The 25671-nt window shown below is 35.4% G+C and overlaps 1 protein-coding gene across 1 annotated transcript in view; it reads left to right on the top strand.

Annotated features, from left to right (window-relative positions):
- LOC117989383 (serine/threonine-protein kinase SIK3-like) overlaps positions 1–25671 on the top strand; it is a 64668-nt gene that overhangs the window by 5453 nt on the left and 33544 nt on the right. Inside the window, exon 2 of the mRNA XM_034976735.2 lies at positions 20842–20958. Within this exon, the coding sequence (XP_034832626.1) occupies positions 20842–20958 (117 nt within the window). The remainder of the gene's footprint in view (positions 1–20841; positions 20959–25671) is intronic.

Genomic DNA, 25671 nt, shown 5'->3' with positions numbered 1-25671 from the left:
TCGAAATAACGTAACCGTCCTCGCCTTCACTGAGCTGTCTGATGTTTGATGTGTTATTGTTATATTCTAGTAGACTTTTATTATTCGTCGCTGTAATATGTGTCTTTACTTACAGCTTTTGTATTAAGTTTATTTTTAAAATGGTTGTGACACAGACGGACTGGATGAAACTATAAAGGCTTCTTGTTTTACTAAGGAAGCCTCAAAAAACGTATCATGGAATATTATGTTCCTCTACCATAACAGCTTCAGAACATCTGCGAAATATTTCGAGGGTTATAAGTCTTAACTATCAATCAGCGGTTCAGCATAGTCAGCCGGCTGAGGTCGAATCGTTGCCGCGTCCCGAAATACCACGGCATCGACCTTGCCTTCGGATGCACGCACCGCGTTGTTTTTGTTATTTAACATTTTTCCGCGTGAACCATTAGTTTAACGCCAAGGTGATGGCCAGAAGCTCTTGTGCCACAGGTAACTGAATTGAAAGACGTAAGACTGATGGTGAAGAGTGATGACTTGTATGTAAGTTTTCTTCCACTTTTTATATAGGGTAGGTAGGTACCAAAATTAATTTTAATTAGGGTACCACTAATTATATATAATAGGTGACCTACCAATATTGCTGCAACATCCCGTTTCATAGGTCCTTAAAAAAGGGTTACCTGGAGATCACTTTTAGTGATAAGACTGCCTTTGCGCACTTTATTTTTCTTGTATGTAATGTTTGGGTGGTAATTAAGAATGTATATATCTATCTATCTATCTATCTATCTATAAGTAGCACAGTAAATATAAAACTTATACCTAAGTAAAGTCTGCTACGTGTTAAGTAGGTACGTAAGTGGTACAACCAATATGTATTTTAGATGTTGTACCATAAATATTTGTAGTGCTCTCCACGCTTCTTGTTCCAAGGAGAATGTCTAATGACATTTGATAAACAACTGCCATTACTTATATAGGTACCTACTTTCTTTTTCGTTACAAACGATTACTTGCATTGTTTTGTGAAACGTTTAAATGAGGAAAAGTAGTTATATCCACTCTCTTTGCAATGACGTTCTTAAGAAATAATGCTATATCTCGAGTAAAATGCTATGTTATTGTGTTAACAAAAAATGATTTTTGGTATTTTGGTACATTAACATTACAGAGTGAATATACACACGCATCCACTCGTCGTGATCGATGCTACTTTATCACGATCTGATAAAACGCGGCGCATATTGCGAAGTGATTTGTTACACCGATCCATATCTCACGCCATCCGCCGAGTTGAACTCACCAATAGGGATGATGACTACCAGTGAAATCAGCGACTTTTCATCAAATGTCAAAACGCTCGATAGTAAGGGAGTTTTACATAGATGTGACGAAATTTTACGTTCTTTTTAGGTAAATCGATAACTTAAGGTGGACGTGGCATTTACGAATTTTAGAAGACCCCTCTCTATTTGATGATTCCTAAGACATAATTTATTTTTGAAATAGGCATCATTCCCATTTGGTATTACCAGCGTTAAGAAAGTGAACATGAAGATGATGCGTGAGCGTGACGTATAATTGAAGCGAATATTTCGCCAGGAAATCGTTCAGTATGGCTCGCGCTCGGTTTACACTGGCGCGCTTGAAAAATGCTCGCTTGACGCAAATGCGTTATCTATTTTGGAGTTCTGCGTCAGAGTGTTATCTGTTCTCAGCAGTCTGGCGGTCACACTCATATCTTTAATCTCTTGTTTGACTGAAACTTGCACCTATATTTTTATCCCAAGTTTAAAATTTTGACGAACTCTCTGGAGTCCCTGATGGAGTGGGTGGGAGGTCCCATGTTCGATTCCTTTTAGGGGCTATTCAATTTGGGAATGTATATTTTCTAAGCGAGACCAATAATTAATCTATGTCTCGTTTCAACTGAAACTTAAGGCTGAGCTAAGTCAAAGTGCGCTCTATAGAATATAGATCTCGGCCTAAGTGTTCCGGTGCAGGTGCGATGCCGCGTAGAAACCGATATTTGGTTTGGTTATAATAAAACTGCTAAGTATACCTCTTCCATCAAATTAGCCCGCTTCCATCTTAAAGACTGCATCATCATTTACCAGCGGGTGAGATTGCAGTACAGGGCTAACTTGTAATGGAATAAAAATAAAATAAATCTACAGACACAATCAAATCCTTCGCCTTTGTAATATTCAAACTTTCTAAATAAAGCTTTATTAAACGTTGGGTCATTCAGCGTGCCAGATAACGTTTTTCACGAGATACGATTCAGCTACTTTTTCTTTCATTTAAGAAACAAAGGCTTTAACAGCCCATTCAAAAGTTTCCTACGTGACGACAGGCGGAAGCGGGGGTTTGATGCGTTTTTTTACAATATCTTGTTCAATTAACTTGTGCTCGTACCTGAAATTATTAAAGCTTATGCTTGTCTTTGTAGTTATTACGTTATTTTAGATAGTTTAAGAGTAACATGCTTAAAATCTTCTCTGCGATAATCTTAAGTATACTACTGAGATCTTGCCTGCGCGCGGCTCATAAGGAAATATAAAATTCTTGTTGTGTTGTTAATTACTGATGAATTATTTAGTGAACATGAAAAATAAATATAGTTTGAAATTATTAGTTTTGGAAGGAGAGAATGTTGGATGTTAGTCTAATACACATACCTAATTATAATAGATGATCAATATCATGTTCTACATGATATTATAATTAGTTATGTGTAATAATAGTAATTTATATCAGAGTTTGCATTGATTATTTAGTTTTCCTGACGGTCTGTGGTTTATTAATTAAGGATGCCTTAATATTCAGCTATTAGTAGGTACTACTTAGTTAAATTTAAAGTTGACAAAATGACGGTTATATCTATAATTCTTTCCAAATGTTATAATGTCAATATACCTAATATAAGATATCACTACATAAGTATATTATACCTAACAATACACGCTCACTTTTTAATTACCTACCAAAAAGTTTAAGGACGAATACAGGAAAGGTTAGATGTGCAATCGGATTTAATTTTAATTGAACAAAGGTATTTAAGTTTGTTTTGAAAATATGAATAAATGTGTGGATACTTACCTACACTGCGAATAGCAAAACGGCATGGCAACGTCACAGTATGTAGTTAAGCTAATAATATTTTGACTATATGTAATTATTACTTATTGCAATTTATGTATATGAATATTTTAGGAAGCTTGATTTAAATTATTTAAAGCGGAAATGTGATAGGTATCGAATTTTGATCAAGTAGGTTTTTTATGGTACCTGATTAAAAATTAGTGATGTACATGACAATTGTATTAATTTACACTGTTATTAAAGCTGCCTCGGCAAGTTACTTGGCTAACCTACTTAAATCACCTTTTTGTCGCATTATAATGACATTACGTTATTCTTGCAAAATGTAAAAAATACTGCGTAAACCTGTACTATACAAGTGCATGTTTTGTTTACGGTATGCACATGTAGGTAGGGTAGGTGCTACATAACTTTTTGCTGGCGACGAGAATGAATGTAAAACATTTTTTCAACACATTATGTAAAATTTATAAAGGAACGTTGCACCGACAGTATAAATTGAATCTAAGGGGGTGGCCGGATATCCTTGAAAAAGGTTTTCCGTGCCTACAACGAGGGGAGGGAGGCACTAGAACGGAGGGCACTATACGCTTTTCCAGCGTGGTCTCGTTCGACGTAGCTGAGTAAAGCACTTTAGACGCTATAACGTAGGTACATTCCCCATGTTTTTACACCAAACTTTTCGCGTTTAAACAAAAGTTTGTTTGAAAGCCATAAGAAAAAGAAGTTTGTTACTGGTTTTAAAACTTGGTTGTAACTCGTGTTTTATTTAGTGTCTGTTTCATAAGGTTTAAATCAGATGTCGATACGTAACGCTCGTAACGTTTGGAGAATTTCTGAAAATTCTTTCTAATAATAATTTTCAGAAATTGCAAGCGAAGCTGATGCGGGCCAGTTAATAACTATGTAATGCAATGCCTCCCTACCCACCAAGGCGTATTCTGAAATTCTGATGCAATGAAAATTCATGCTATTATAATTATTAATTCACGTCTCATCTGCTCAGCTTGTTACCCGGCGTCGGTCATAATTCATGTCTGACATGAAGTTATTTAAAAACCTAGCCCTATATTACATTTTTAGGTAGACGAAAAGCATACATGGCTAAAAATACCATTTTGTTATTTCTACGCCTGCAGTTGTTATTGCGTAGGTTTTATTATCGGATAAATAATAAAATAGAGAAAAATTTAACCATATGAGTTTTTACTTTTATTATATTATGTTAAAAACTTATTTTTCTGTATTATTTTCAGTAGGTATAGAGCAACGAGTCTACTTTATGAATTATGAACTGTAAGTTAATGTTATTACTTACTTATTATTACTTTTATTAGGTACCTAACTTTTGATACTCAATATTATAGCACAGATTATAGTGTACTTAATAGAAAAAATGTACTTAAGTAATAACCTGCTTATTGAATATTCAATCTATGTACGTTTGTAGTTGTATCTATTTCGACAGATCCCGATTCCCAACATTTATACGTACCCTACATACGAGTACCTAAACATAAAACATGTATCTACAATCTACATATCTATTAAACTTGTACCTATTCTTCACCTAATGTTTCCTTGACCGATTGTTGGTAGATACTGTAGAGTCCTACTTTCAAGTATAATTTGTAGAGGGCAGAAAGGAAAGTAGAAAATGTATATGCCCCTACATATCTACCTTCTTATAAGTATAGACATCAATTATACAAAATCGTTAATTAAAAACCCGTTTCAAAGCTCAGCCTCGTCGTTCTTTAAAAAGGAAAAGAAAAGCTCTAGCTGTAGCAATGCTGTAGCGGTATCTACTACGTTGAGTAATCTTTCATATTACAATGATGAAAAATACTACGTGCAGCGTAATCTCAAGTAAAGCAGTGGGGGAGAGGGTGAGGCTGTCCATCTCTGTCACTCCCACGCTTTCCCGTTTCCTCGGTTCTATTGATCGCCGTCTGGACTTGTTGATCACACTGAATTTGGACTAGTAAAAACTTATTTCCGCAACGACAGTTGCTATTTCTAGTTAATTAAGCAATTTCAACTGTTGGATTAATTAATTGCTACTTTTGAGTGATGAAAATCTGTCTTTAGAAAGCTACTGCGCAGTGCTTGTATTGCATTGTACTCATTCACGTCTACGAGCTAGGGGCCTGTGACACGCGGACAGACATACAGACAGCAGAGTGAAATTATAGGGCTCCTTTTTTATCTTGGGGTACGGAACCCTAAAAAAGGGCAGGGAATGTTTGTCATAAGGATGATTTATGCTAACACGTGACGGGCACGAGCCGTGCCACGTACGATGCGCAGATTCAAAACATCACGAACATTTTATATCATGAAGCAGTTTACGCTTCACCGTGTGGCATCCATTTACGGACACGGCATGGTGAAGCATAAACTGCTTCATATATAAAACGTTCGTGATGTTTTGAATCCGTGCCTCGTCTGCGCCTCGTACGTGGCACGCCTCGTGCCCGCCACGCGTTAGCATAAATCATCCCTTAATCAATTCGTTTTCAGATGTGGTCAATACTCATACATTTAATTGACTCTTTGACCAACTGATAAGTACCTACAATAAATAGGCAATTTCTGACAAGGTCACTGAATGATGCGCTCTGATTACTAAGAGATTTCGCCATCCTCACATAAACGTTATTAAAGTTTTTCGAGGATAGCTGCTATACTTTCGTAATTAAAATACACATATTTTTTAAGGTTTTGAACAATAACAAAAAAAATCTTTAAAAAAGTTGTACTTAGCACTAGTAGTATTAATATACCTACGAATCAAGATATATATAGGTATCATACATCTTTAATAATTAATGTGTGATCAACTGATCACTGATCATGCTCAAACACATGATACAGATATTTACTTATTAAATAATATTGCGCAATATCGTAAGTTCGGGGTTTGAAATCACATTCCAGTTGTTGTGTACCTATTCTTATATTTAATTTAATACAGATAGATAACAAGAGGTCGTCGAAATGTTTCGATGACGTTCGAGTATTAATAAACATCAATATCTGTCATTAACAAAGGCACTGACGTCAAAGGAGATTTATGTCTTATAAAAAGTGCTCATCTGTAACCGCAGGTAGGTAAGTACGTCAATACTTTGTATTAGAGCTTATCAATTATCATCGCGTTATGAGATAAGAATTGACGCAAATGTCTGTCACCTTATATTGTTAGATATCTATCATCACTTATTCGCCCATTTACTTAAATGGCTATAAGGAATTCATTCAACGACTTTGGACAGCGGCGATTGCTTTCATATACATTTTTTAAAACAATATGAAGTATTTTCGGAACGTTTGTTTCACTTGTCAGGTCCTGTGAAATAGGACCACGTTGGTTGAAATGCAATGCAAAATATAAAAACAACGCGACATCAGGACGGTACTGTTCTGCATTGTGCATTGCTTTTCGACGTGAATTCGATGAACGCATAGGATGAACGTTTTACGTTTTCTCTGGGAGGGCGGGCCGTTCAAAAGAAATCATCCGACTAAAATGATGTTCTGTCATCATCTTCGTACGGTAACATTATAGCCTGAAAGATCCATAAGGCAACAACACAAAAAAATGCGCTTCAATGAATAATAATTATAAATCAATATTAGATGATGCATCGTCGTCCGTGGTAACTATTTGATTTTCCGGCATAAAAAATAGTCTATGCCCGTCTCTAATGTTGGTCGATCTGTAACTCTGCGAAACTTGACCCAAAGTCTGTAGACACGGACTAGAGAAGTAAGTCTGTAGACTTGCCGTGCGCCCCGATCACACGCCCCGATATAGCCCCATCCGATGTTTTCTTATAGGTACTTAACTATAATTAAATACATATTATTATAATCTATACTATATACTATAATAATATACTATATACTATTACTATAATAGTGAAATTTGTAAGTTTGTTTGTAGGGGGTAATCTCTGGAACTACTGAACCGATTTTGAAAAGTTCACCAGTAGAAAGCTACATTGTTCCTGCCTGAGTGACATAGGCTATATTTTATTTTCAAAAAATTAGAGATCCTTTTGAAAATAGTTATAAACTACCTGTGCGAAGCCGGTGCGAGTCGCTAGTATCTAGTATCCAATAAGCAGGTTATTACTAATAAAAGTATAAGTAAGTATTATAACATTAATTTATAGTTCATATTTATATTGTTGATAAATACTAATTAATTGTGACTACAAAAGATAATAGCAATGGATAAAAGCACTTTTTAGAACTGAGATACATAAAATAGCTTTTACTACTTTTACAGTCAGACATTCTGGGGAGGTTATCATCATAATGGGTGAAGGTCCGTCTGGAGGTTCAGTAACTTTGATAGGTACCTGATATACTGAAGCTAATGACAGAATCTTCTTTAATTTAATTTCCAAAATCTACCTTGTAGCTACGCAAAGAAATCTTTGTTCTATAGAACTATGATATTTTTTTACAAAAATAATACCTTTTTTAATTTTTAACGTCACTCATCTTCTTCATTTATCATGTTACATTGAAGGTAGTTCGAAGATAAATAACAAAGCCTGAGGAGCTTAACGATAATCTTATGTCAGAGTGTCAAAGTGTCAAGCAGGTACGTGTAGATATCGTATATATATTAATGTTATGTAAAGCACTGGAGGTAGGTACGACATTTTTTATCAGATAATGTACTGGCACTAAAGTACTGGGATGACATAAAATTATGTATTATTGTCGGTAAAAATACCTTATAAAGAACCGAATATTGTCAAAACCATTAAACTGAGAAGAATGCGATGGGCAGAACATGTGCAACGCATGGACGATATAAGAACCCCGAAAAAGTTGTTGGACAGCAAACCAGCCAGGAGGCCGTAGAGGCTGAGGAAGACCTAGAGGTCGGTGGATTGACGGAATAGAGAAGGACATCAGGGTTTTGGTGGTTCGGAGTTGGAAGGAAGCATCTGACCGGCTCCAACGGAGAAGTTTGCTTGACCAAGCCAAAGCTCATCCAGCTGGGCTGTAGTGCTTTTCTGATGACGATGATGAAAAATACGTTTAGGTAATTATAGGTACTTCATTGCCTGAACGTTTTTACTAAGATTTCAAGTGTTAATTAAAAGTAGCGTAATTAGTTAGGTATTTGTTAATTTGCAACTGGTTCGCTGGCTGTACGTGACAGTGAATACGGCACTCCAGTTAATAGCTTTGATGCTAAGCTGTATAAATCATACTGTCAAAGCGAGTGCGGTGAATTATGACATAATGGCGATGCATTTTGTCATACATTGCACATAGTTGTGACTTGTGATATAGTTAGATAGATAAGAGAACGAAATTTAGCGCAGGCTCCACGCTAAAAGAGAGCTAAGAGTCAGTCAGTCAAAAATGGCTTTCCATATTCTCTTTTCTATTCTGGAAATCCGCACTTGGGCAACGTGGTAGACATGACCAAACCCATCTCATTCTGAGAGGATCAGGAGATCCGTACTGTGTCAGTAGTGGGCCGGGTGATATAGTTAGGATACCTAGATAAGAGAACGAAATTTAGCAGGGGCTCCACTCTTAAAGTGATATAGTTAGATCACCTAGATAAGAGAACGAAATAGCATATGTTCCACGCTAAAAGAGAGCTAAGAGGAATATCAGTCAGTCGAAAATGGCTGTCGATATTCACCTTTCCTAATCTAACAATCCGTCCTTGGGCAGCGTGGGAGACACGGCCAAACCCTGCTCATTCTGAGAGGAAACCCGTGCCGTGTCGGTAATGAGCCAGCGATAGATTGATGATAAATGATGAATGAATGAATTCTCTTTTAACTCTCGTGATTTAGCGATCGCAACCGAAGTGGAAGCCAGCGCAACCAAGAGACACGCGCTCTTTAGATCTGTAGTATCGATAATAAAGATGATAGGTATAGGTGGATAGCTAATAGGTATTTTTATTTAGGAATAGTTCCCTCTTCGCCATTTGACACTTCTGCATCCTAGGGTTTAATCCGGCTTAGGTATTTGCGCCAGGGACAGCAACCTAAGTCTGTCTACCAGCCGGCGATATGTACAAAAAAGGCGGTATTTACCTACTTAGCTATCTCTTCTTCACTTTTGTCTTACTCATCAGCGAGAAAGAACAGTAGTTATACGCCGTAACATATTTTATTTTATGTTGCACTACGTATAATAATATGTTATATTAATATGTTATATTAATTATATTATATCGTTACACCTTACGCAGTTAGAAACTTAGTACCAGCATTTCCGTCACTATAATTTACTGGTTGTTTGAATTATTTGACATTAAAACAAATGGTCTAGTTATAAATTAATAGACCTTTAATAATGGGGCCGATTCTCTTGTACACAATTTCTAAACTAAACTAAATTAACATGTCTAAATCTAGTGCTATCCTTTTCCGCAAGCAACATTATGAAAGAGATAGCAATAGATTTAGACGTGCCATTTTAGTTTAGTTTAGAGATTGTGTACAACGGAATTAGCCACATTACTTACATTTAAATTTTTAACACTTCCGTGTTTCAAAATGTTAATAGTACTTATTTGTAATGTTGTACATACATACATTATAATTTTATATTATGTTCGTTGTACAAGATTAAAAATAAGAATGCAAAAAAACCGCACAATATGCAAATTAACTCGGCAGACCATTCCTAAACATGTATAATAGGTACCTAACTGTCAATCCAAAGGAATAATAAGATTAAAGAATTTGTATATTATATAAGTAGATAGGTCAGGTAGGTAGGTATCTTTTTTAAATTACTTCTGAGGTCACAGGGGTTACTCCGAAAAGCAAAAAGCACGTACACGTCCATACGTCCATATTCTACCTATAAATTGATACAATAGGTATGTTAGGTGTATTAACTTAAGACATAGAAAGATCAATGAACACGAGTAATATGTTGATTTGTCGAGCTTAAAACAAAAGAGCAACATCGTTATGTGATTTAAGTAGGTATGTTATATACGTCTGCCAGCAAAATATAAGGGCAAGGACATGTCAAAGACCCATTGCGAATGAGTTTACTCACCCTACTCTGTGTACACAGCACTATTGACACTAGAGAGAGTCTGCCAGCCTTCCTACCAATCTACCCGCAATGTACAAAGTGAGAAATGTATTGAGAATGGTCCAAAGTTTTAAACAAAAAGCTACCCATAATTAAGTAAATAGAGAAAGATCTACGTTACCGAAATCGATATCTAAACAAAGATGAGATATATCGTGTCCTTTTATTATGTAAATAAATTGAATAAGTAAGGATTATGGAAATATTTTTTCTTTTTTAAACCTGACATACTACTTAACCTTTTTGTTTATCAATTTTATATTTATATTTTATACTAGATGATGCCCGTAACTTCGTCCGCGTGGATTTGTTTTTTAAAAATCCTGTGGGAACTCTTTGATTTTCCGGGATAAAAAGTAGTCTATGTCCTTACCTGGTAACCTATCTCTGTACCAAATAAAAAATCGGTTATACTGTTGGGCTGTGAAAGGCTAGCAGACAGACAGACAGATGGACAGACGAACAGGCAGACAGACACACTTTCGCATTTATAATATATTAGCATGGAAGTATGGATTACTATAGATTTTCGAAGAAGTAAGACGATTTTAACTTTTTCGAAGTAAGTAAAACTATACAACATAACTACAAGTAAGCAAAATTTTAGTAAGAAGTTCAATTAAAAGTGAAGCTTTGAACCGTTTAAGAATAACTTTCTTTTCGCTCAATTTTTTTTTTAAAGCTAGCCTTCGTTTCGTTTTAAGAAGTTATTTAAAAACAAAACGAAGGCTAGTTTTACGCTTATAGAGAACAGACGATGTAGTGCCCCAATTTAATAGATAGGGTCGAGTTTTGTTGAACTTATAACATTAGCTATTATACCGGTCAATACCCTATGACTAAATCACAGCGTAGCGTGTAGAGTTTTAGACCGTTCTATGGGTACTTGGGTACTCATTGAAGTCTTTTAGATCTATAACGGAGCTTGCATTTAACCATGACTCATTGTACTTTCTTGCTTCTACCCAAAATAATGAACGTTAGATTAAAATGAGGTTGTCGCCACATGTGACTTTCCACACTGTGGCTCGAAAATTTCCGTGCTTTTTAATCACGAAACCAGCATAAACTCATTATTTTTCGATGTTATTTCAAAAGTTCTTTCTAACTTTCGCCATTACATTACTATTTTTAGAAGTACATAATATTTCCTAAATTGATGTGACACTTCTGCATCCAGATACTTAGCTGCTGCTTCTAATTTGGTTATTTAAATACCAATGTTATAGTTACTAGATAGAATATTATAAATAAGGTCTATTACAGAAGACAATGGTGTGCTATGTTGTTTTCTATCAAATAACGCAGAGTCGATTAGAAGAACTCTCAAATCTGAATAATACTGATGCATTTGTTCATTATATTTTGGTAAAACCCATAATGTAATGCAACTGGGTAATAACCTTAATAGCCTATTTAATAGATTCATAGTTAACTTGGGATTTTGGAATTGAATTTAAATGTACCTACCTTACTACTATCTATATTTACTACTATCTTATTAATATACTATATTTAAATCGAAAACCTAGTCTCTCCTAGAGTAGCGCCGTAAAAATTTATCCGTCATGATCATAGTCACTACCCATATTATAAATGCGAAAGTGTGTTTGTTTGTTGGTTTGTCCTTCAATCACGTCGCAACGGAGCAACGAATCGACGTGATTTTTGCATGGGTATAGACATAGTTTAAGACCTGGAGGGTGACATAGGCTACTTTTCATCCCGGAAAATCAAAGAGTTCCCACGGAATTTTTAAAAATTCAGCTAGTATTATTATACTTTAATTTTGACTAATATTACGAACTATCAGATGCGATTAAATAATAATGAATCTGATAATACTGCGTCATGCCATGACGTGGTTAGTAGTTGCCTACTGTAATTTATATGATTGTAAATATAATTAATAGAAATAATATTTAAATGTTTACGTAAATGTAAATATTATTGAAATATGATAACATAACATATATCCCGCTTGACATTGACCATGTAATACCTACCTATATTTTATTAGGTAGGTATAATCATATGGCTAAAATTATAAATAACTAGCTGACACGGGCCGGCTTATTCGCTCGGGTGGAGTTTAGACAATTGAGGGGGAGGTTGAATTAAATTTTTCTCTCCGTAAGAAGACTAAGAACCATCCTCGTACTTCAAGGAATAATATAAAAAAAGAATTAGCGAAATCGGTTCAGCGGTTCTCGAGATTTGCGATTAGCAACACATTTAGTGATTCATTTTCATATTATAATAAATTATTTATTGCTCAAAAACATAGGTACAATTATACATACTTACTTATACATACTTATAACTGATAATATTAATTCATTTTTGGCATGAGTTGGTCAAAATCTAAACTAACATCAAATGAAATAATTTACGATACAATAACTTCCTACAGACTAAACTCTAAAGACGCTACTAATTTACTTTTCAGTAAATAATAATTTATTACTTATTATTCTTATAACTTATCATTTCATTGAAAATCTTGTTAATCTTTTTATGTCTTGTCATTGTATTGATTGCAAAGGCAACAAATCTTTTAACATGTTTCTTTCTTCTACTTCTAATTATCTTAGACTTGATGACAAACGTATCAAATTTTTAGGAAGTACTTACTACTCTATTGATACCTACTTACTAGACTTTTCTGCCTGCTAGCTATTATTTAAGGGCCTATACTTCTGAATCTGTTTAAGTAATAAAATAAATAAATACTAATATTATAAATGCGAAAGTGTGGCTGTCTGTCTGTGTGCTAGCCTCTCACAGCCTATCAGTTCAACCGATTTTGACGAAACTTGGTACAGGGATAGCTTGCATCCCGGGGAAGGACATAGCATATGAGTACTCGTGTGGACATAGGCTACTTTTTATCGGTATCGGTGCAGAGCCCTAAACCACAAGTCCTAAACAGTACCTATTGTATGTTTGTCTGTCTGTCTGTGCAAGCTTCACGCTGAAATCACTGCACGGATTTGAAATTTAATTAGGTACAGTTTATTACTTACCGCAATATAAAATACTTGAATTTTTTCTCTACATCCGAGTCACACTCATCGTGCCAACTTTATTTTATCGCGTGAGTTCGTACGAACACGCGTTCCATTAGTTCACCATCCCTACACTAGGCGGTTCAATAACTTTAGGTTATTGACCCACTGACAGGTGACGTGCATTTATAAAAAATAATAGGTAGGTATCAAGGTAGGTATGGTCTGTAACTCATGTACAGAGTTGGTATGGACCAAATGAGAAATAAACAGACTTGGTATATTGTACCCATTACCTAATCTTCATTATCATACTATCGGCAAAGCCGTGCCGCCAAGCGATTTAGCGTTTCGGAACGAGGCAGTGTAGAAACCAAAGGAGATAATGATATTATGGGTTTAAGCAAAACTGTCATACTCCTTGCAGGTTAGCCCGCTTCCATCTTAGACTGCATAATCATTTACCATCCAGCTGAGATCGCAGTCAAAGACTAACTTGTTACATGTATCTGAATAAAAAAAAACCGTTATAGTTAGTAGGTATATAATTATCTAGGTATGTATAAACTCTATAAAAGTCATCTTTATTCTTCACAAGCTGATGCCCGTGCGGTGACTTTGTCCGAATGGATTTAAGTTTTGCCGTGGGAAATCTTTCTTCCAGCATAAAATATCGGCGGCTAGGTATGTCGTGGCTAGGATGCGAACTACCTCTGTATCTTCGTCAAAATCGGCTGCCGTGAAAAGATAACAAACAGACTTTCGTATTTATAATAGGTACTACTAGATGACACCCGCTACTCTGTTTGAGTGGATTCAGATTTTTTTAAAAATCCCGTGAGAACTCTTTGATTTTATTGCATATTCTTATTTCTTACTCAATATAATATAGTTGTATTAAGTATAATTATAAAAAAAATATAAATTATGAATAAGAAATATTCAATATTTCATGAAAAAAAAACGGAATTATTTAGGTTTCTCCGCCTGAAAAATGTTCACTCATGTGAATTGGCAGAGAAATCATACTTCGCATTGTCAGCTAAATGCTCTTTATTACGATTCATGCCTTTGTTCGTGGTATTTTAGCGGAATATGTGATAATTTTTTTTTTTTTTTTTTTTTTTTTTTTTTTTTTTTTTTTTTTTTTTTTTTTTTTTTTTTAATACAATAAAACTTAAAGCTAGCCTTATCTAATTACTATATAAATCATGACCGCGTGGAATGGGTGGTAATTGGGTTAATGGTTATGTGATAATTGGGTTGTAATATATCTCAGTCTGGGTAGGTAGGTACTTTTCAAACAACAAAATACCTCGGTACAGTGCGCGACAGGTTGAGATGGGAATCGGGCTGGGAACCCGCACAGTCCTCGCGCTAACCCGGTGCGGGCGAGCGCGGGTGACGTGCAGGGCGTCCCCCCTCCTCATATATCCCGATTGCCATCTCGACCTTTTGCTTAGGTAGGTACCTATTAAGAGTTAGTTACTAATTTAAAAAAAACTGGAATAGGTCCACAAAAAAATCATATATTTATGTATTTTGTAGCTATTACATAGGTAAGTAGTGTAAGTACTATGTTGATCATCATCATCATCAACCACTCATCAACCCATCGCCGGCTCACTATTGAGCATGGGTTTCCGCTTAGAATGAAAACGCTGACCACGCTGGCAAAGTGCAGTTTCGTTGGCACACTTCATACACCTTTGAGACTATGAATTTTAAAATAAAATAATCAAGAAAATAAGTTTTTTTTAAGTTTTTATCGTAGATTTGTACGGTTCCTAAGTTACATTTCTTGCTCTTTCTGTTATGCAATTAAATAATGATTATTAGGTAATTTGCTTTCGTAACAGTTGGCCTATGTAGGCGATAAGAAAACTAATTACCTCTCTAGGTAGGTATATTAGTAATGCGAAATAATTACTTTTAGCGTTCCAGTACGAATTCCAGTAGAAATCTCGGAGATTTTGGTGTACATAGATAGAAAAACATAACTCCTTTTTTGTGAAAGTTGGTTAAAAAGTAGCCAATGTTCCTCCTTGGTTAATAGAGTAGTAGAGAATTTTGTCCCGTCAAAATGAATTCAGCCGTTCCGAAGATTAGCGCATTCAAACAGACAGACTAGAATAGAATAGACATTATTTCGAAATTACAGACAGACACTTCAATTTTATTTATTAGTATAGATATAGACTCACCTACTATAGGTACGTGTTATGGGGCTTTACGGCTGCCGTACCTAATCTAATCTTACTTATCTCCGATATCATCATATTGTTTTAGAATGTTGTTTGAAATAAAATACTAGATGCCGTGTAGAAACCAAAGTGGGTTTATTAAAAACTGCCATACATGTACCCCTTCCAGGTTAGCCCGCTTCCATCTTGGACTGCATCGTCACTTACCACCAGGTGAGATCGCAGTCAAGGACTAACTTGTATTGCTTGTATCTGAATAAATAAATTAAAAGATGATATTATGATGCCCGCGATGATTTGGAACAAATGTATAGAATTATTGAATGGCGATTTCAGCGATTTCATATTCTACTAGTCTGCGACCTAACATTTTCCTGTTAGGTGCGATACCTATTTATAAACAGGTTCTGCTTCTGACCCAGATTTGACGGGATTTTAAGATTGCGCCATTGCGATTTGAAGTCCTCAACTATTCTGAGCAGTAAATGATGAACTTATGTAGGTTCGTAGGCGACGAGCAACCACATCACACAATCGGCTGCTTTTCAAGCAAGATCCCCATCGATCGAAGAAATACTTACTAATGACATCGCCATCGGCAGAACAGCACATCTAGCTCAGGCTTTGAGTCTTGGGGCTAAAATGAATGCCATAACAAGATAAGATCACTACCCATATTACTAATGCGAAAGTGTGTTTGTTTATTGGTTTGTTGGTTTGTCCTTCAATCACGTCGTAAGGGAGCATGAGCATGGATCAACGTGATTTTTTGTATGGGTATAATTTAAGACCTGGAGGCTCCTTTTTATCCCGGAAAATCCCACGCGGATGAACTCGCGGGCATCATCTAGTAAGATAACAATGCTAAATATTGTGCTCAGTGTGGCACTACTGATAGCCACAAAATTAAATAAGAAGAAGTAAAACATACGAGATATTATTTTAGATTGTTACGGCTATACTCATGCATTTAGTCGACGTAAGCCAGACTAGTTTCGAATCCATCCGGGGTCCTGTTTCACAGGGACTCAGATCGCTGCGCATCGCGGTTGCCTCGCTCACGATACGTCATATCATATAAACGATTTTGAAGGATACTGAGTACCTGTGAAAAAGGACCCCGGAAGGGTTCGAAACTAGTCGGGCTTACGTCGACTAAATGCATGAGTATAGCTGTAACAATCTATACTTATAATGGAAATCCCTACGATAGTTTAAACGCTAAAATATCAAGATATTCTAATTATGCATGCATAATACTATAGTCATTTCTAATTCATCTATCAAAATCTATTTCTACGCCCACTAAGCCCGCGTCATCTGCTCTCTGCAGTCTCCGGTAAACCATTTGCGAATGCGAGAGTTTTTAAATAAACATTGCCGATTTGAAAATAGCCATCATATTGGAAAACAGAGATGTTCAGGAGCGATGTGCCGGTCAGCCGACATTGACCTGCTTGCGCTGATACTATCATTACGCACGTATCTTTACGTCACTAAGGCCTTTGCCGCTATCATATTTTTCGTAATTTTTTTCAAATCTTATGATGGATTTTTCGATTACTTCTACTAAACCGATCCTTATGCAATTTCGCACCAGACCTTCAAGGATTAAACACCATCATCATAATAATATTATTTTACACTTCTTCAAGCTTCAACTCCTCAATCCTGATGCTGCAGAGGTTCTGTCCAGTTTGTGAAGTAAAATATTGTGTAAAAAATACAAACTTTGTGATTGAGCTTTTAACTCCTCATTCCTAATATTTGCAAGGTAATACATTTTTCTATTATATATTTTATAAATTGATATATTTGTGTACAGAATAAAACTTTGTCTTAAAAATCTGGTTAGCAATATAGGCCATGTCAATCCAGCCTCTAAAATAATTATGTTTCTTACCTTAATAAAATAATAAAACGTCTTCCGATTCATCTCATCTCATTATTTCTTTGACTGATTGTACTTACTTAAAAAAACTGTATCTATATGAATATAATTTAGCGGGTCGCAAATACCGCTTCAATATTTTTATTTTTGTAAGGGAAAAGCTTAATTTTATCAGAATTCAGAAGGGCTTCACTTCAATAATTATTGAGCTAATTATAAGAAAAAACGTGGGCAATCGATCGTAGGAGGTACCTAGGTACTAATTGGTAAATGTTGATATTATGGTAAATAAATAGGCAGAATTAATAAGATTAAGATTAAAACATAATAGAGCTAGAAAATAACGCGGAGAATCAATCGTAGCAGGTAGGTGCCTAATAAATAATCGGTGAATGTTGATATTATGGTAGGTACAGAAATAAATAGGCAAGAAGAAGAATGAAGATGAAGATTAAAATCTTTGAAGATGAAGATTAAAATATAATCAATTTTTCTAAATCCTTTTTAGTGCGGGTCCACATTATAGTATAAAACCGGCATGAAAGATTTCTTGACCTCTGAAGGACTCAGCCGGCAGCCGTTTCAAAGGTTCTTTGTTCCTTTTATAATACGTCATATAGGTAGGTATAGATAGATTACTGTTATCATTATCAATTTAAAAATTGTGTCAAGTTGAAAACGATAAGACAAGAAGAGGCATTGGAAAATAAATTTATTTTCATTTACCTACTTACCTAATATTAATACTCTTTCTTGTCGGTCTGTTTGTTTGTATATAAGTATAGTACGATACCAATTTTACAATCGATTTTAATTTTGTTAATTTTGATAAAGGCTCGTGCACATTAGGGCGGGGCGCGCTGCAACGCACTGCCTTGCAGAAATCCTCCTGCATCATTTTCGTACATTTTGTGTGAACTATCGCTCAATTCTAGAGGCGGGTTGCACTGTGTTGCAGTGCAACGCACTGCTGTGCTGGGGCGGTTTGCTCGCCAGGCGTATTTTTCGCGCTGTTATTCGTTGCGATGCGTCATGCGACCCACCTCAGTGGAAGGCACAGTTGACAAGGCCTGGATCGAGGACTCTTTCAGAATGCTTGCTCATGAATCGCTCAAAGTCGTTTCGAAGACTCAAAATACTTATCTAAATAAGTTATATAAATTAACTTATATAAATATATTAATATACTTACGTCATAAAACTCATAAATAACTACTAAATATTTTTTTTGACCTTGCGAGAAAAGCATGTGAATAAAGCTTTTCCAGCTTTCATGATTCCATTAAATACGAAGTTCTTCCCTTCAAACAGAGGATTTAATAAATAGGTGCTCCTCTTTGACGGAACTCTCCATTGCACTGGACTGGATACTCGATGTCAACGGCTGTCAATTGCGTCGCGTCGCGGCCCGATGCGACGCGATTCCAAAGTCCCCTATGCACTAGGCAGCCTGGCTACGACATCGCCCATTGATTTCGAAACCACAGCCTATGCAATAGGACGTGAATTGCATAGATCGTATTGGCTGCCTAGTACATGGGGATTCTAAACAATTTTGCAATGCGATGCGCTGCGGCCAGCTGCGACTGTATTGTGAAATCATCCAAATCTTTTCATTCACAAATGGTTAGTTGAATTAGCCGCACAGGTAGGTATCGCCGCACATCTGCAAATTGAATAGGTATCACACTGGAACAGAGTTTTTTGTTTTAATTAGACACTAATTAGATTATCAGAACCTCTGAATTTTAAATTCTAAGTGATACATCATACAATACATACGCAGGCAGAAATCAGAATTAACGACATCATTCTTATTTCTTAATTTTATTTTTATACTCACTAGTGTATTTTTATGCAAATCGCTGTAAAGTATGAACGTTATGATAAATCAGGTAGGTAGGTACCTGCTTAATAACTTCGTAAAAAAAATTGCGTTCTGAGCAAAGACATTTAATCACTTTAATATTAAACATACCGTATTTACTGTGCGTTCTGGGTAGTGGATATCTAGTACCTGCTTAATACATAGGTATAGTACGCGACAGGTCGAGATGACAATCGGGGCATAAGGCAGGGGTACGCCCCGCACACCCGCACATCACCCGCGCTCGCTCGCACCGGGTTAGCGCGGAGGCCGTGCGGGGTGTCTCCACCTCCATTGCCATCTCGACTACTAAGCACATTATGTGCTTTTCAATGATCAAGGTATAACCTATAAATAAAACATTTTACTATTGAAAATAACTTTCTCTTCTATACATATAGAGCCTTTTATTGAGTCGACGAGAGGTCGGCCCAATCACGTCAATTGGCTCAATCCGAGCGAGTGACGCCCGACTCCGACTGACGTCAGCTCCTCTGTGTCTGTATGGAAACAGCAAATCACCCAATAATTGTTTTGTTCCGTTAAAAAATGTAATACAGCTACTTAATACATAATATTATTATACATAATATATGTTTCCATTTTGTGTCCATAAAGTTGGTATCATTGATCTTGTAAATCTAGCTTTTCTCGTGTTACAAAAATCTAACATAAAACTGTTAAGTATTGACTTCAATTATTGTATAGATGACCGTAATAATATTTTTGGTAGGGATCGGGTAGGACACTGAATGCGAGTGATTTGATAACCGTTGAGGTCGTTCATCAGAGCAATATTGCAAGTTTTGTAACAATAGGTATGCTTAGAATAGAAAACAAAAAGCTAAGCTTCTTAGCTAAGGAGCAAAGTAAGCTTTTCTTATAAGCAACATTCGGAATAGAAAAGTTTCCAAATACATACCATTACTAGATGATCTCCAAGGATCATATTAGTACATTTAAATAAAATAATCATCTCAAATTTTTAATTTTTTGTTCTATGGCCGCGATAGCATAGGTATCTTATCTGTCTACATTATTAATTTATTAGGTCTATCTAACTTAGTTTGCCAATCAGAAAAGGAAACTTATCATTGCAATAGCTACTTTTATTATCTACTAAAAAAACAAAATTTTAACTTATATACATATCTACCTATTTTATAAAATATAAATCATGAAGTAATTTATTGTTGGTGTAGGTAATAGAATTTATTTATGGTGATAAATCGCTGAGGTATTTATTTAAATTTTATTTAAGCACCACTGTTTTATTTTAATGTAATAAAGACAATGTAAGAAGATACCTAGTTGTATTTCATTTAAAACTGCAATTTTTGTTTCCATCAATTGGTCGGGTATTTCCTGAAGAATTGGACGACATGGTGATCTAATCAATGTAAAAACCCTTCTACTATTTCAAAAGGGTCGCGAGATCGTGACACGAATCTTCGAATTACTTTATTTCTCAAGGAAATAAAGTAATTCGAAGATTCGTGTATTGTGATTTAAATAACGTTTAGGTTTAGGCACCATTTGATGCTTTCAGGTTTCAGTCGCTTTTTTACAATCGATCTTTTTGAGTAAAGTGGAATACAATATCTAATTTCTCAGTTTGTCTACTTCATAAATATTTTTATGTGTATTTTATATAACCGTATTCTTTTCTTATTGTTACAGGTAGCAATTAAGATAATAGATAAATCACAATTAGATGCCAGCAATCTTCAAAAAGTCTACAGAGAAGTGGATATCATGAAGAGGCTGGACCATCCTCATATTATTAAGCTTTATCAGGTAAGAATTTTTGTAATCGTAATTCTTATAGAAGTTGTTCTAGAAGTTAGAAGTCACTTATAACCTAATACCTTCAAAGCAAATGTGAATAGGCATATTTTAGGCAAGCGCGCTCTAAGCGCAAAAAGCAGTGATGAGGTCTACCTTATCATTGCTTTTTGAGCACGATTGTCGTCAAGCGCAAGCTTATCAGGTAATAAAAAAGTCAGTACCAAACACAACCCTTGGGTTTTAAATTAGTGCCTGAAAATTGGTACCTAACTCTTGGATTTGAATATTTTTTTTTTTGTAAGTATGATTCTGTTGGTGGTTCAATAGAATAAAATAAAATAAACTTGTATTAAACGGGGTGTCCCCGGTATCGCCAACACTTCGATTGCGTTGGCAATACAATAATGTAAAAAGTTACCTAAGTTCGTTAGTACATAATAGTTCAATGCCTAGATTTTGATTCCCACATACCTACACGAAAGATAAAACGTCAAGTACCTATTAACGAAGTTATTGAATATATCATTTTCTAAACTGATTCAACTTGTAATATATCATATTGTAAATAATAATCTAAGACTTCATGCTCAAGAAGTAAAATCAGCGTGTATGTAATTATCAGTAATATACACGAAGAAGTCTTATTAAACGCTACAGCCCTGATATAGTAATAATTGGCCGATTTTGTAAGTTTAAAGGTATTTTATCTGCGGATAAATTATGGAATGATTACCTAGTCGTGCAAGCGTTTTTTAATTCTATTTATTATTCTTACACTGTTAATGGAATACAGATCCCACTAAAGTTTTAAGTATTTACAACGAACCACATGGTAGATACTCGTTATACATCCTAATTATTACCTTCCAAGCCTAGCTTCGGTGCTTCGGTTGTAAGATTTTTTGCTCATTTAATTCCAGTTCATCCGTTCTTTAGTCAACTATGTAGTTCTATGAATAAATTTATCACTTGTTTGCTATACAGTATTTCAAGTAAGTATGTACCTACAATGTACCTATTTTATTTCTGACTCTGCTTATTTTGCGTTTCTAATATTGCAAATTTTATTGTTTGACTCTCAGTCAGTTTGGTCCATAAATAATTACCGTTCTCTTAAGGAAAAGTTGCTCAACCGAAATATTCTTGAATTTTCCTTATAGCTCTTGATTAATTTAAATGATCATTTCTTAATAAAGGAACTCACACATACCTACAGGCTTACAATCGTAACAGTTTAAGAATGGCTTTGTCTTCGTATTTCCGTTTCACCTCTAACAATTATTGTAACAACTAATTATGTACCTACCTACCTACATTCAGCAAATAAATAAGTGATTTGGTTAAAGGTTTTAGTGATGTGTCACAGAAAATGAAAGTAGAAGGTATACTTATGTTTGTATATAATCTTTTCACCTGTATGGACTATGGATAGCAATTCATCGAATTGACTAGCTTTCGGCTCATAATAAAACTGACTCTCTCTCTCTCATAATATACGATCGCTCCATGTTTAGAACTTATCTAATCTTTAGCTCATCAAAATGATTAGCTCTGCTAATAAGTTTAGCAAGGCAAATGTAGCAAAGGTTCCATATTCACATACATGCTTCGTATAGATATATGTCCATGGAATAGATGTGTCAACTGTAACTTTACTAGTCGCAACGTATCCTTGCCCTCATGAAAAGGCAGCATTAGATCTAGCTCAAAGTTAAAAAAAAAAAAGTATGCAAATATGTATAATGGAACAGTTGTGTTCACCGTTCACAGTAGCACTAGCCACTTACCGTGCGCTCAAACAACCGCGTCGTTATACTGTTTAATGGTTAAAGTAAGTAAATGTCACATGACATCGCTCATGTCACGTTAACCCCGTTGATAGACCGTAAAATTGCTTTGCCATTTAGAGCATTAAGCATTATTTGCAATTTTGCATAACTGCTTTCTAACACCGTATGATTTAACTTCCTTTTTACATGACTGCCCAAAAAAAGGAGTGTAATGTGTTCAGGATGAATGTATGTGAATTTCTTTATTCCACTTCCACACACACATTACTTCTAAATTCTTAACCATATTTGGACTTTGGGTTACCGTTCGAATCCTTACATCATCTCGAATGACACTTGGCTATAATTTTTTTGATAAAATCAATACTGCGGCTGTATGTATGTCGCCATTTTAAATTGTGAAAATGTTTTTTTAGTTAGTTTTTCGTAAATGTGAATGTTGAATGGAGCATTTGAAGGTTTTAAATTCTATTGAGCTCTGGGACAATTGTAATAGTTCCGTGTATACGTACTTCTCGGAACTATTACAATTTTTTTAGAAGAGTAATGTCCCTAAAATCCAGAACATGGCAACAAATTTCTTACCAAGAAGTATTCCATATAATAATGACACCATACAATGAACTAATGATATAACATGAAGCGGAACTCGATTGTGCAAAATGCTTATTCACACTTGCCTTGGAAGTACGTTACCTAAATTGGTAATTATCAGGAAGTGCAGACAATAGATCGGTAAATGCACAGTATCACATACTTGATACTCCACATACGGTACATAAGTTTTACAAAAAAGGAAACGAATGATTAGGTAGAACAAGCAAATGTGATGAATAATAGAACTACGAGTATGACATAACAAACAGGCATGTGATTTCATATGGAACTCAAAAAATCTCATACATAGTTAGGTATTGGTACTCTCATCTAGGTAGGTCATTGACAGCAGTATATCTATTTAACCCTACCAAACCACGGCAATTGTTATTCGTAGATTTAACCAAAGATAAAGATATATTGTTAACTAGTCTACAAATTAAAAAAAACACCGCACGGAAACATTCGCGAGATAGCTTATTCAAAATATTATGAAGATGTTTATGAATTAATATATATCCAGATATATTTTATTATGCTACTGGAACCTCAATAGAATAGAATAGAATGTTTTTTTATTCATGTAAACTTTTTACAAGTGTTTATGAATAGTCAGGTAGTTTTAATTTACAATTATGTGGTGTGGTGTGTGGTATTAAAATTCAGTTGCATAATTAATTTAGTTAACCTACGGTTGTTAAATAATGTTTGTAAAAATTCGATATAAATAAATTCCACCATGTAATCGTTTAACACTTTATCTGTAGCCTGTATAGGTAAATTTACTCGCAAACAAATATTATGATAAGTGGATGACCATGCAGACAATGACATGACAGCTCATGTAGGCATGCTGGGTATGTACCTACCTGCATACCATGTACATTGTACATCACCGTATTATTTACTGTTTTTACCATGGCACTTAGGTTAGTACAGATGTTATAACGTTTATATCCGCTTCATTGTTATCAACTTGCTGTGCGGAAGGATCTGAAAGCCCACTGCACTATCATCCCAAGAAAACCCCTACCTTATGTGATTAATGTAAAGTGATAACTACTTTCAGCAACGATAAATACAACGCTGAGAAAGGCATCAGATTATAACCCTTCTATTTACATAAAGGACTCAAATTCACATGGATCTATTATATATCTTTAGGGATTTATCTTGCACTTCACTAACAAACATTACTAGGTAAACCCCTCGTAAGCTAAATGGACAATTCAGAGTGTATTTTGGGAAAACAAGGATATTTTGTCGCATTCATCAAGTTTGTGGGCATCCAGATTTACCAAAATCACGGAATTAAATGAATATTTTGTAGAGTAACAACGTGCACCATTTAAAATATCTTACTTTTCTCAGATATATTAAGTTGTTACATTCCGTTATCTTTCGGTTACGCTTTGCGATAACGTGATTGATGAATTATTGACGATTAGCACGTCAAGTTTTTTATTGAACCCGAGAGGCACTCGCTAGAGTATAATAGCGAAGCACTAAACCATAAAATGTTACAACTTGGTAAATATCTATGTAGGTACTAGTAGGTCAATACGGCTTATTATTCATTAGCTGATCCGTCCGGGCTTCGCTCGGGTGGAATTTAGAAAATCAGTCCTGAAACACGTATGAATCACGTCATTTGTAACCGGCAACCCAAATACCAATTTTCATGGAAATAACTTGATGACAGACTTTCATACAAACTTTAATCCCCCTATTTAACCCCATTGGGAGTAGAATTTTAAAAAACCGTAAAATACATATTTTTGTTTTTAACCGAAATTGTCGATGTAACTTTAAAAATGACGGACTTTCATCTTCCATCTTCTTCTTCTTCCATCCCATATTTAACACCCAGGTTGATTGAACTATCAAAAATCCTTTCTTAGTGGGTGCCTATGTTATAAAAGGAACTTACTGTCAAAATTTAATGTTTCTAACACCAGCGGAGGCTGTGCGTTGATAGATCATCGATCAGTCTGTCGGTCAGGCCAAGTCTTTTTATGTACCTACATATCATCATCATCATCATCATCATCATCATCAACCAATAGACGTCCACTGCTGGACATAGGTCTCTCGTAGGGACTTCTACCCGCCACGGTCTTGCGCCGCCTGGATCCAGCGGCTCCCTGCGACTCGTCTGATGTCGTCCGTCCACCTAGTGGGGGTCTTCCAACACTGCGTCTTCCGGTGCGAGGTCGCCATTCTAGCACCTTGGGACCCCAACGTCTATCGGTTGTACGAACTATGTGCCCTGCCCATTGCCATTTCAGCTTCGCAACCCGTTGAGCTATGTCGGTTACTCTAGTTCTCCTACGGA

Source organism: Maniola hyperantus, chromosome 16 (genome assembly GCF_902806685.2).
Source record: "Maniola hyperantus chromosome 16, iAphHyp1.2, whole genome shotgun sequence".
Taxonomy (NCBI): domain Eukaryota; kingdom Metazoa; phylum Arthropoda; class Insecta; order Lepidoptera; family Nymphalidae; genus Maniola; species Maniola hyperantus.
Note: the sequence above shows the minus strand (reverse complement) of the source record. Positions and strands in the feature narration are given on the sequence as shown.